Source organism: Schistosoma haematobium, chromosome ZW (assembly GCF_000699445.3).
Source record: "Schistosoma haematobium chromosome ZW, whole genome shotgun sequence".
NCBI classification, from domain to species: Eukaryota; Metazoa; Platyhelminthes; class Trematoda; order Strigeidida; family Schistosomatidae; genus Schistosoma; species Schistosoma haematobium.
This window is the reverse complement of record NC_067195.1, coordinates 77,367,965-77,381,889: the sequence shown is the minus strand read 5'-3', so window position 1 is coordinate 77,381,889 and position 13,925 is coordinate 77,367,965. Positions and strand designations below refer to the sequence as shown.

At 39.9% G+C, this 13,925-nt stretch overlaps 1 protein-coding gene across 2 annotated transcripts; it reads left to right on the top strand.

The window, feature by feature from the left end:
- Positions 1-1,748: 1,748 nt before the first annotated feature.
- Positions 1,749-12,854, top strand: CLNS1A_1 (Methylosome subunit pICln). 2 transcript variants are annotated; one of them, XM_051212364.1, is made up of 4 exons: positions 1,749-4,137; positions 9,072-9,257; positions 10,763-11,244; positions 12,744-12,854. In XM_051212364.1, the coding sequence occupies exons 2-4, from the start codon at positions 9,151-9,153 to the stop codon at positions 12,785-12,787; spliced, it is 633 nt and encodes a 210-aa protein (XP_051072541.1). In that variant the 5' UTR covers positions 1,749-4,137; positions 9,072-9,150; the 3' UTR covers positions 12,788-12,854. The 2 variants fall into 2 exon arrangements, with proteins under 2 accessions (XP_051072541.1, XP_051072542.1); XM_051212365.1 differs by having other exon boundaries at positions 1,749-1,900; positions 10,763-12,787.
- Positions 12,855-13,925: the final 1,071 nt, after the last annotated feature.

Below are 13,925 nucleotides of genomic sequence, written 5' to 3'. Positions count from 1 at the left end.
CGAGTTGAGGTTAACTATGAACACCGCTACCAAGAAACACGTGCCAAATAAACCAGAAGGCGAGGGTTGGACGTAACCAAATAAATCCATAAAATCCCCGAGAAGCCAAATATCAGAAGGCAATTAATGGACCAAGTCGAAATATATTCGCTGGCGATCTCGTGGTATCGAAAGGATACCGAGATCGTGCCAGGATACAAACTTGGTTACAGAACGTAACCGAATTCGCGCGAAGTCACAATCAAAGTGTGTGTATAAGAATGGAAGCAAAATATAGCTGTCATTAGCACAGCCACACAAAAGCACATTAAAATAAACACTGGTACAGTTGGTTATAATAATAATTGTTTTTATTAAACCAGTCGTGTTCTCGTGATAAATGTGAGTCACTACAGGTTGATCACTGACATAAGTGTTCCGAGTTTATAAAAAGAACTGGTTTAAAAACTTAAAAGTGAAGTGAACGAGCTTGACTTATAATCTGTGAAAATTTCAAACTATATGCTTTGTCTCCGTGATGAGACACATTATCAAGGTCGCTTGAGCCCTCGTTTGGTTAACAGTTGAAATATAAGGAGTGACTCAATGAATAACTGAAAATTACTATACAAAGATAAACACAATTTCCGTAAATTTTTGTCATGTAGCAAACTTCACCAATATAATTCATGTGCATTTCGTCATGTTGCATGCTTCAGGTTTGATAAAACTGAACAAATCAATTTAAGTAACACGTGAACGCACATTTACATAATCACACATATAAGCATAGAATCACCAGGACATAATCATCTAGAATTATGGTCTAATTCATTATTAGTACTATTATAATATGACCTAATCCCATAATTGCAAATTTGTCGTGATGCGACTACCTAATCTATAAGATTTTAAGTGAAAGTCCTGTCATTGTCAATCCTTAATTGTCGTATCATGACACTCAGCGATAAGATGCTCAACACTTTTTGACTGGGGAGAGAATAGTATATTCAATGTGGAAATACATCGGTTACACAAGAATGACCACACCTGAATAGCTGAGCCACACTATCCGATTAATTAATTGCCCGAGCGTTCTCCATTGCTGACCCTCGCTCCGTGTTAGTTGTTGAATATGAATTTTCCCAATAATCATATGTTCAGCTCCAAGATCATGTGGTTAGTAACCACTACAAACATATGAAGAGTATTTCATGAATGTGACCGATTCCTACGAAAGAAAGGTTAGAAAGACTCAACGACCACATGCTATCCAAGTTATTGGTCAGCCTGAAGCCTAGGATAAATAATGAAGTGTTCAATACGATATGCTACAACATATATATATCTTCAGGATGTGTATGTGACAATTCCAAAAACATCGAAAAGGTTAGCTCCTTATTCTATTGTGGTTGCCGTCAAAAACATATCTGAAAGAAAAACCTGTTATCCTAGTCAAGGTCTCGCAGTAAAGTCCTCATAGACATTCTAGCTGTGAGAGTGTCTTATTAGTACTGCGGATCCCAATTAATAGTGAGTCAACTGCCTATTATTCTCGTTAGGTCAGTTAAACTCCACTGAGCCCTACCCCAACGTGTTTTACGGGGCAACATTAAATAAGCACCTTACAATACTAAACACAATTAGGGATCAGTGATCTCGTAAGACGCAATAGGTAAACTAACTGAATAAGACAAGTGTGTCATGTCTGTCCGTCATAAATATGTTTTAGAAAACGACGAACGCCCTAAAAACCTAATAATTAATCTCTAAGTCTAACTTCATAAAATGTACATAGTTTGATTATTGGCAAAAGGGATTATTTTGTGGAGCTGAATACAAACATTGCGTCACACCTCGTGTTTCGTTTAGAATTGGGACCTGAGTTGTCGTACTACCATCTTTTTGCCTTTGCAGTAATGTAAGTCAAACATTTAAAATTTATGTTGAAAATCCGGTCAACGTTTTACTCCTGTAACTAACTGGTTTTGTACTCACGTTAAACGTTCTTGTTATTAATGATGTCTCAATCAACCAACAAAGCGGAAATAAAGGCTAACAAAGGGGAAAATGCGTTGGAAAATAGAGGGGGAACGCGCCAAAATATCTGCTTTCTCGCCTGTCCGGGGGAAATAATGAGGATTTTCCCCTTTTTGTCGCTCAAATGTCGCTGAATTGTCTAACTTTCGCCTAAATATCCGCTGAATTGACTGCTTTTCGCCTAGATATCCGACGAATTGTCTTCTTTTCGCCTGAATATACGCCGAATTGTTTACTTTTGGTCCAACTTTTAAAATACCACTGGCATAACGCCAAAGGTCTCCCATGTTCGCCTTTATCCCTACAACAAACCACAATAAAACTGTAATCCACGGGGAAAATGGCATATTTTTGAATAACTTTATTGAAAAGGAAAAGTGTGTTATTGTACAACATTATAGCAGGAGTTTGAGCATCAATCGTGATGCATTTCCATTGTAATTTCCAACTCATTGTTATTTGAAAAGATCTGCAAAAGAAGAAACGGATGATGTATTATTAATAAGGCATGTGCATTTAATCGCAAGTTCACTGACAATCAAACAATCTTTCTCGACACTTCAACAGTTTCCCATGTAAGTAATAAAGTAAGCTCATTTACAAAATAACGTTTATTAAAAAATAAATAGAACATAAAAGACATTTCACGGATTACTTCGTTTAGTGACGCATTTTCGGCTATTGAGGATGAAAATAATCTTCCTGTGAGTTCTGAAGTGTAAAGAACAAGAGAAGTTACAATGATATCTGAATGACATGCCTTGGCACAGCCAGATACTTGAAGCTTCACTTACGGTTATGTTCGTTAAAACCGTTGACTGTAACTATAGAGCAGTAGGGAAGTTATCACTTTAAATTAGTACATACCTGTTCTTTTTTCCTCCCATTACGCTTTGTCAATTTATCTCTAACACCGTGAAAATAACCTTGTGTCGCGATGTCGTACAGCTTCACAAGGTCTTTTTCGTTGACAGGGGATGACAAAAAGCGATTTGTTAATGCACCTAAAGTTAAGATAATAGATATAGGTTACTTCGTAAGCAGCCGTAAAACCGGCATTTCTGAAGTGCTCGTTTTGAAGAAGTGCCAATTAGCGTAAAATTACTGGTCACCTCAAGTGTCATGAGATGAGACAAAACATATCGCATTGAGGTTTTAGGATCATCATCCATTGATCTCGTTACCATTGCCATGTGTAATACGAACAAATTATTAAATTAATGTTGTTGATTTACAAACCTGTCCCTGGTTTCTTCCTGCTGCAAACCAGTGTCCAGCATCTGCAGTTCCTCTTCAGATGACGAAGGGAACTGCTGACTTGATAGTCCGCATTCGAATTGATGCGGATGTTCGCGTTCACTGAACTTCGCTGGTAACAGCTTTACATTTGTACTCAAGTCAGTGATACCTGACGACATGTTCTGCACCATTGTATACAACCTATCAAATCTTATAAACTTCACCTGATAGTACAGGTGACTTACTGGGCCGCTGAAACACAGCCTACATGCTTAGATTCTAATGTTGACGGTGATGTATCTAATTGTGTCGAACTAATTCATTAACATCTAAATAGTAATGAAATGTACTGGGCAATTGGCGAGGCGACTCTGTCAAACAACCGAAATTTCGGATAATGTACGTGGCTATTTCCAGCCTGCACCTCGGCAACATCCATGTCTACTGAATTGTAAAGAAATCCTTCTTTACGCTTCAATGCACCTCTAGGAAATGTTAGTAAGATTATTGTACTGACCTCTTGGGCTTCTCAGTGTTGAGTGGCAAGGTGTTTTCTTCTGTTGAAGTGTTTTTACGGTGAAGTTACAGTATTTGGAGGGAAACTAACATATTCTTTGCAGACTGCAGAGAATCTGTATTAAATTATAGTTTCTATGTTTGTTACTCACCGAATTTGTGAATTACTTTACATTTCAGAACTGACCAATTGTCATCTGGTCGGTCTCAGTTGTGCAGGTGGAGGATATCGACCAGCTCCATTGGAAAAAGGCAAAGTTCTTTGCCAACAATCCACTGCTTGGCTGCTATCATAAGTTGTTTCTTGCTAGGAACGTCAACAATGATGTATTGTTTGTTGGCGGACTAAACATAACATAAGAGGTAATGAAATGGTTTATGATCATGAATTAAGCACAAATGAAACAACATACATTCACATAAAAGTATGCAACAATGGAACTATGACTAAGTAATTGATACAATTAATGGCTATACATTTACAGTCAATGTCCTTAACCGTACCCATGTGTGTTCATGGCTAACTACGGAGCACATAAATATTCCTATATCACTGGATGGGAAAGGATCTTCGATGTAATTGCGTGGGTCAGTGAAAGACCTAAATTTTAGTAGTCCATCCTCCCCTATATCAGTGACTAAACCAGGCTGTCCGTTTACTACTACAACATTATCAGGCTGAAATAAAGTTATTTTACTGTTCTTAGACATAATTACTTGTTTATTGGAGACCTCCTTAGCGGCTATTGGGGTAGTGTTAGTTAAACAGCTAACTTGAAGCCAATCGCCCCCAAATGCCCTGGTATGACCGAGAGCGGGGTGGGTTCGCCCTCCTCCTCGAAATACTCCCACACGACCACGCGTATACAGCCTCTGTCAGGGAAGTCCTACTCACTGCCTTCTCGTGGCGGGGGTGTCGCTTACGAAAATGAGAGGACGAAAAGCGAATGTCCGGCGCTTTAACTGGGTTGGTGGACATAAGGAGTCCACCTAGGGGAGTTGGAATACCCTGATTACAAGCCAATGGTGCACATGGGATCCAGTATCCTGCGGGAACAAATGGCGTATGAACCAATCGTTGGTCACCGGCTACCATGGGACTGCATCTCCTTACGATGCTCCACTGCCTTGTGGGCTAGACCTTTAGGTCAAAGGCTCGGGGTGTGTCCCCCTAAGATAACCACCTGCTTCGATCTGGGCACCCGGGCACTATCTCAGCCCGCACACAAAAACATGATAAACTGTCTACTTGCGAAAAATATTCCTCTCCCTGCAAATAACAATCACGTATCTCGCATTATTATTATTATTATTATTATTATTATTATTATTATTTACTACGTCATTATTCACCCTCTTTTATTCCCACTCTGTTTATACTTATTTTTTCGACTTATACAGCAGCTCGTGTTTGGTGGAAATTCGGTTCTATCTAAACGTTCTCGAGTCACTGTCCGGTTGAAAATTGTATGTTACCACCGAATATGAGTACTGGAGCAGTTTTTCTAAAACTACGTGCACCATTCAAACTGGCTGCCTTCAACGTTCGCACATTTATGCAGGTCGGATAACAGATAGGTCTGGCTATGTCTTTGGAAAGTCTTAATATCGACGTGTGTTGTCTATCCGAGACCCGTATTCAAGACTCTGGTGAAGTACTACAAATTCGATCTCCATCTGTCGCTTCAAAAAGCTTGTTTTACGTGCGTTTATCCGGGGACCCTGTGGCATCTTCGTCTGGTGTTGCTGGCGTTGGTGTCGCACTGAGCGCTAAAGCTGAAGCAGCACTAATCAATTGGATCCCCATTAACAGTCGGTTATGCGCTGTTAGATTAGAAAGTTCCATAAAAGTGAGAAGAAATCGGCGTGAGAAACGATGTCTTTTCGTCATCTCCGCCTATGCCTCGACAGATTGCAGCCCGGATGCAATCAAGGATGAGTTTCACCACCAGTTATCTGTCCTCCAGAAAGTGCGTTCGACAGATATTGTATTACTAGCCGGAGACTTGAATGCTCAGGTCGGGCGTCTAGGCACAGAAGAGAGTCGTTTAGGTGGCCGACGGGGACTTGTTGGTCGCAGGACAGATAACGGGGACCGTCTACTGCAACTGTGCACAGACCACAACCTGTTTCTGGCTAGCACTAACTTTCGGCACAGTCATCGCCGATGTGCCACTTGGCGTCCTCCCTCTGCATCTCAAGCCTGGACTCAGATTGATCACATCGCGATCAGCTACCGCTGGCGTTGTTGTGTACAAGACTGCCGCCCCTTTTGGAGTACCTATCTGGACTCGGACCATCCCTTGGTCTGCGCCAATCTTACCTTACTTTTCAGTGGACAACGAAGTGACCGCCATCAACGGATTGATATTAGCAAGCTGGTTGCAACTTCTGTTGCAAGTAAGTATCGAACCGAGCTAGCCTCTAGGCTAGCTACCACTCCACCGAAAAGTATAGATGAGCATTGGTTGCGATTGCATGACGCCATAAAAATGGCGGGTACAGTCAGTTGTGGGTTCGCGAAACGTCCCGCTTATAAGCACTGGGTTTCTGCAGGTTCCTTACAACTCATTGAAGCCCGTCGGTCTACTCCGGGTGACCGTGAGTTTGACCATAAACGAAGGATGTTACGTAAGGAAATTGGGCAAAGCTTGCGTAAGGACCTAGAAGCCTGGTGGTCGAAGCGTGCTAATGAGCTGGAAGCAGCTGCTGCATCTGGTAACTACCGGAAGCTCCTCCAACTCATCCGAGCTACTGGCAGCAAGAAGTCCGGTGTGAGTGAAACAATCCGCGAGGATGATGGGATGCTAATCACTAACATCCATCGACGTCTTGGACGATGGGCAGAATTTTTCGAAGGGCAGTCCAACTGGCCTGCTGCTCCGGCAACATCGGTCAGACTGTCCTGCCCTCCATAGCCGGTGACGACTGATCCACCAAACGAGGAGGAAGTCCGCAAGGAACTCCAACTCTTGAAGCGTTACAAATCACCTGGCCCAGATGACTTACCTCCGGCTCTTTTTAAAGATGGTGGTGACTTTTTGACTAAGGAATTGACGACGTTGTTTAAAAAGGTTTGGGAACTAGAGAGTGTACCAACGTCATGGAATGAGTCGATAGTTGTCCCTATCTTTAAAAAGGGTTCGCGTCGTTCCTGTAACAACTATCGGGGGATAAGTCTACTTCCGATTGCGTCCAAGCTATTGGCTTCCGTCATACTTCGTAGGTTGTTCAAAACCCGAGAAAGATTGACTCGCGAGGAGCAGGATGGGTTTCGTTCTGGTCCGGGATGTATTGATCATATCTTCACCCTCCGCCAAATGTTAGAACACCGCCATACTTATCAAAGGCCAACAATCGTAGTGTTTTTTGACATCAGGGCTGCCTTCGATTCGTTGGACAGGACTGTTCTCTGGGATTGTCTATTGAAGAAAGGTGTGCCTGAGAAGTTTATTAACATCCTAAAAGCCTTATATACAAACACCTCAGGCAGAGTGAGGGCATACAACCACCTTTCTCCATTGTTCCATTCGAGCAGTGGGGTTCGGCAGGGTTGCCCAATCCCACCATTCCTCTTCAACTTTGCCATCGACGACATTCTGGAAACAGCTCTGATGGATGTAAGTAATGGCGATGTGGATCTGTTGCCTGGAGAAAGACTTCTCGACCTTGAGTATGCGGATGATATTGTCTTACTGTGCGATAATGCCCAAGGCATGCAATCCGCACTTAATCAGTTGGCTATCAGTGTCCGTAGGTATGGTACGTGTTTTGCACCTTTGAAGTGCAAAGTACTTCTATAAGACTGGTGGGATTCTAATCCTGTACTCACTCTAGGTGGTGAGCAGATAGAAGTAGTCGAGAAGTTCGTGTATCTGGGTAGCTGCATAAGTAAGTACTGGTGGGGGCGAGTGATGAGGCCAATGCCCATTTAATGAAAACCAGGGCGGCTTATGCCAACCTGGGCTATCTTTGACTCCGTGATGTTAGTCTGGCTGTAAAAGGTCGGATCTACAACGCGTCGGTGAAAGCAGTTTTGCTCTATGCTTGTGAAACCTCGCCTCTCTGAGTTGAGGACGTTAGACGACTCTCTGTGTTCGATCATCGCTGTCTCCGAAGGATTGCTGACATTCAGTGGCAACACCATGTCAGTAATGCAGAGGTTCGGCATCGTGTGTTCGGGCACAGAGATGATAATTCAATTGGTGTCACCATCTTGAAACACCGACTTCGGTGGCTTGGACATGTTCTACGAATGTCGTCCCAGAGAATTCCACGTCGTGCATTATTTGCCGACTCTGGGACTGGTTGGAAAAAGCGGAGAGGTGGTCAATGTATGACATGGTGTCGTGGTATGGAAGAAAGCTGCAAAGGGCTGGCTCGTCTTGGTCCTTCACGGCTCCCTGGTTGGGGTCCGAGAGATGGTGCAACACAGTGGCTAGAGACGTTATCAGATATGGCTCAGAATAGAAGCCAGTGGCTATCCTGCTGTAACCTTCTTTTACTTTCTTCATAAAAAGTGGTTGTGTCTCCCTTACCTGAAAGATTTCTTCTGATTGTACCTTCCCGTTCCCCCATTATTACTATTATTATTATTGCACTACCTTACACCAATCTGTTCGTTATTGTTCCCCTTTTCCTTCACGCTCCTTACTTTTTTTTCTTCCTTGTTTTTAAATTCTCATTGTTTTGTGTGGCGCATATATATTTGGTGCCCTCTTGTACCAATATTTATGTGTTCAAATAAATAAATAAATTTACGATTCATTGTTGAAGTGCTCTGAAGGATCAATAGATTATTACATAATCTATCTACCAGGGATCCATATTAGTAATCTGACAAGTAACCAGAAAAGGACATAACCTACTAATTAATGATCGCAAGGCGCAAAGAGTAAAAAATTAGTCGTAAGCCTATTATACATCGGGAAAACTCACTGATGTTGCTCCATAAAATTTTACGTCTTTTTTATACATGTACTCAGTGAATTGTAACAAGATTTTAGCGGGACATGAAATTATCTAAAAAGTTCTTAAAATATGTAGTGTATTTGAACCACGTAACAGGAATATCGGAAAGACTCGGAGTCAGCATTTTCACGCTATTAAAAATTTATGTTCGCAAGCTTATGTAAACCAGATCCTCGATCGTGTTTCAACTGGTGAAACTATGCTTGTAACATTCAATGGATGTTGTGAAACAGTTTATTGATAAGGCCAATTAAGATTTCCATTTCGTTTTACCTGAATTTTGAAGTATTTTCATTATTTTTATCCTATCCATTTTAACTTTTCAGAATCTCCAATCTAGTTAGCGATTACAAACGTTTCTTATTCAAGCTCGTTTAACTTAGTTATATCCTGGACTTTGCACAAATGGTCGCTGACGGCGAATATTCCGATGTACACTTTCTACAATTTAATATTTCACTTTATGAGGATTCTTCTCTGATAGACACTGGAACCTTAAAAATATCTGAGGAGTAAGTTATGGAGATAGGTTATATTAGAAATTTACATGTAATATAATGATACCGTTAGGCTTATCACTCATACTGGATTATTAAAATACTGAGTTTACTTTCCAATAGTTGGTGAAAAATCAGTTTTGCTCGTGTAAAAAGAATTAAACTAAATAATCGAGAAATCACATTTGTTGTATTTTTATATGTACTGTGTATTTCTTTACATTTCACTTTCCCTCATCCAGGTCACCTATCTTAAAGACAATAAAATCGCAATAAGTTGCTGACAAATCTCCAAAAAACTCATGTTAGTTCTCACCAATAGTTAGGCAAAGCTAACTGGATAATTACCCTTGGGCCCTGTGTACGGATTCCAAAGAAATAATATACGTCTAGACCACCTATTAGCACTGTGCGCAATCCTGACTATTGTTGGAGAAAGTAGGAAGAAAGTTAAGGGCGTTCAAACCAAAACGTGGCATCAGTCCATAAAATCACTAACTTCTGGTCTAAGCTATGTTGGTAGATGCAGACTACTCGGTTGGGGTCCACGTGACTATCGTAACCAATGGTTGGAGACTCTGTATGACATGAAATGCCCTGGTATGGCCGAAAATGGGATGGGCCCGCCCTCCCTCTCGAAATGCTCTCACACGGCCACGCGTATACAGCCTCTGACAGGGAAGACATACTCACTGCGTTCTCGTGGCGGGGGTGTTGTTTACGAAAACGAGAGGGCGAAAAGCGAATGTCTGGCGCTTTAACCGGATTCCAAACCAATGGTGCACATGGGTTCCAGTATCCTGCGGGAACAAATGGCGTATGAACCAATCGTTGGTCACCGGCTACCATGGGACTGCATCTCCTTACGATGCTCCACTGCCTTGTGGGTTAGACCTTTAGGTCAAAGGCTTGGAGTGTGGCCCCCTAAGATAACCACCTGCTCTAGTCTGGGCACCCGAGCAGTATCACAGCCTACACACACACAAATATGGTGTGGCGCATATATATTTGGTGCTCTCTTGTACCAATATTTGTGTTGAAATAAAATAAAATACTGTGTGACATGGCTCAGAATCGATCACAACGGCATAGGTGTATACAGTCTTTGTCTTCCCTCAAACTATGAGATTAAAATTGCTTTATATCTTTCTTTCTACGAACTAATTCTTTCTTCGTATTATTATATCCTTATATGCAATCTTTCTTTTATATATTACCACCACTGAATTAACTACTATGAATTCGGTGTTCATTTTGTTGTGCTAATGTAGTGTGGCAACTTGGATCATTGTACATATGTGCGTAGTCCTACGTTGTAGCTGACTGACTAAAACGACAGAAATAAGTAAGATGCAACCTGGCGCACAAATATTTATCGATCTTGTTATATTTTTACTATTGACTAAAATTACACATTAATTGTCACTTTTCACTCCACCTCTAGTCTAAATTGAATATTCATAACTATTTAAAAGTTCTCCTTGAAAATAGAAGTAATATTGATTCCTTTATACTTGTAGATGTTTTACATGGGAAGGTACATCAAAACAATTCTTTATTCCTTATTCACAAATAACCTTACATGCTATTGCCAGGAATACGGTAGACCAGACTGGAGATCATCCCAATAATTTGTTTCCTCACCCACATTTATTAGTAATGATCGACGGAGATCGTGTATGGGATTCAAATAATACTGATAATTTATCTGATACGAAGTCACAGAACGAGCAAGATGGCATGCAAATTGATGCAGAAGGTTCAGATGAAGAAAAAGTAGACTCTGATAGTGACCGCGCTCCAGACTGCCCTGGTTCTACGTCCGTCCTCCGCTTGGTTCCACAAGATTCTGCACAGCTCGAAGACATGTACAAAGCATTAGCCGACTGTCAAGCATTAAATCCGGATCCTGAAGATGATAATTCAGACTTCGAGGGTTTCGCAGAAGATGATGAATATGAAATTAATGATCAGGGTATGGAATTCGAAAACCATACGAATAGTGAGTTATATTACTAAATAGTTGAACGAATTTCTGTGATAAGTTTATCATCTTTTCCAAACGAGTTAAATAACCACTAAGGCAACGTGAAACTATTGTGAGAAGTAATCTTAAGTGCATAGTTCGGTTTAATTTCTTGCTACATACCTTTGACAGTAGGGGGATTTGTAGAGATTTTATTATGTTTAACAGTTCAATTCACGAGTCGATTTACGCTGGATCACCATCGAAGACCTGAAAACATTGAACAACCGTTTCGTCCCAGTATGGAACTCCTTGTCCAGTGCCTCCAGGTTTTCAATGTTGGTCTAGCTCAGATCGACTCGTGAATTCAACTGTTAAAAATATTTCTTATTACTGTTCAAGGTTTTTACATCTCATCCTCTTTCTAGAAGTCCACATCTATCATACTGTTCGAAATTTACACTTCGTTGTTACAAACATATTGACCTAAAATAATGTTACACTACAAAATATAAAACTAATGTTATAAAATGATATCCTGACTTTAAAAAATCGTGAACTCGCCTATTTATCCCGGCTTACCAACAACCTTACATGTATACCCATGTGCTGTCTTCTAATAACTAGTGATTACTTCCTTTGATACTCATTGGTTATTTGAGTCATGCTCTTTTGAAATAATGAGTTTTAATAGCATAACAAATAATTAGACAAATCTTCATCGAATCTCATTCATATGATTCATGATAATTGTGAAGGTGTTCGTAAGTTATACGTTGCATAACCATATTATTTTATCGCACAATTTCCTCTTTAACACTTCAATAGTTAATTCAAAGTTAGTTTTATCGGTGACTGTTTAGCTATGTTAAACTGATCATTTTTCTGATTGATTATTTGTTTTTGATTGAGATCATGAACCGATTGGTGTTAGATCACCATTGAAAACCTGGAAGCACTGGACGGCCACTTCGTCCTATTGTGGGACTCCTCAGTAATGCACATTCCTCTAAATAAAAGTTTTTAGCGTCAGTTATTGTTTGATACAGTTTTATAATATATAATCCTACATCCTATGAAGCCAAAACTGTTTTCTGACTTTATTCAGACTAAAGTGCAGTTGTCTAGGTGCGACTTAGCTGTATGATGGATGTCCCCAATATCTCATATCGAAACAAATTCAATAAAATAATATATAACGCAGCCCTCATTTCAGATAGTTTTGACTTTTTAAGGGTATAATTATGTTCCCAATAATTCGGTTCCATAACAATAATAACATTATGTCAAATATACGCTACTAGGAACAATGGTTTAGTGGTTAATTCAATTTTTCAAGCAGTTGGTCACAGGTTTCCGCCTGCCTTGACTTAGGGAACTGGATAGTAAATCAAATCCTAGTACATACATTTGTATTTTATAAATAAATTAAATATTGGTGAATCTCATCATGAACTATAGTCGACGACATTTATTTGTTCGTTATTTTCAATGATTAAAAATTTCCACCGCTCGTTTTTCAAAACAAATTGTAGATAATGGAAGATTCGGTGAACCGGACCAGTTCGCAGATGCCTAGCACTTTTTTGTAAATTAATTGATGTATTTTGTAATTAACGATTTAAAACAAATATATTTCCCATTTTATTGAATATTGTTTTCTTCCTCAGTAAGCACATAATACCTAGTTATCTTCAAAATCATGGTAAACTAGAATCCATAGTTATAAGGTGGAACCCTACGTAGACAAAAATAACTCGAGAGGTATCAAACGAAGGTCTTGGATTGAATTAATACCTAAAGTCTTCAATAAAATTATCAACACAGTTCGGCGAGCTGATTTATATATTTTCTTTTACCTTACATGCAAATGATCCCTTCATAAGCAATTGTTATTTTGTATTGACTGGACTTCTCTGTCGTAGCAATTCGTTCAAGATCAAATCCCCAAAGATTAGTGACTGTAAATTGTACTGTGCTAGGGCATGTATGCTGGGAAAGGGACGAACAGCTGCACAGTAAAGAACTTACAGCACCAATTCTCCTAGTAGTACTGGGAATTTACTCGAGAATATTCAAAAGCCAGAACACCAGTTGTTGGGATAGTGAGTGTATTAATGATAATTAATAAAATTCGCGAGCACGCAAAAGCCAAGTGCATTGGGAAGCAAGAGTGTAAAGGTTGAGAAATCCATGTATTTTATGAGTGCTAATTAACTGTGGGTAAGTCGTTGATTGTCTGTGTAAACAAACAATGGGGGGATAGATAAAGATTGAGCTCAATTAGGCTCACACATACTTTTACATAGCGGGTTAATTGTCTAAATTACAGCAGGTGGTAGGTGATAAAAAAAATTCAATGAGCTTACTGCTGAATTCCAAAATAATGCAAAAAGTATCAAGACAATTGATAATCTACACAAATAGAAAATTGCGGGACTTTACTTAACCAGTCAGTAGGATGTGTGTTCGAGTTTTGGTCTCGTAATCGACAATTATAAGAAGTAGCCAATAGTTCCAAATATGATAGATATAATTCAAAGTAAATAATCACGTAATGGGAATGTCTGCAAACGCAAATAACGGCAACTGATAAGTGAGAACAAGAAGTATATGTGTGCAGCAATGTATCTAGGAACGAAAATCAGCGTTTTATGCGAGCAGAGAAGAGAATGGTGTCAGGAGATCAAACCTAAACAACCATTTAACAGTCAATA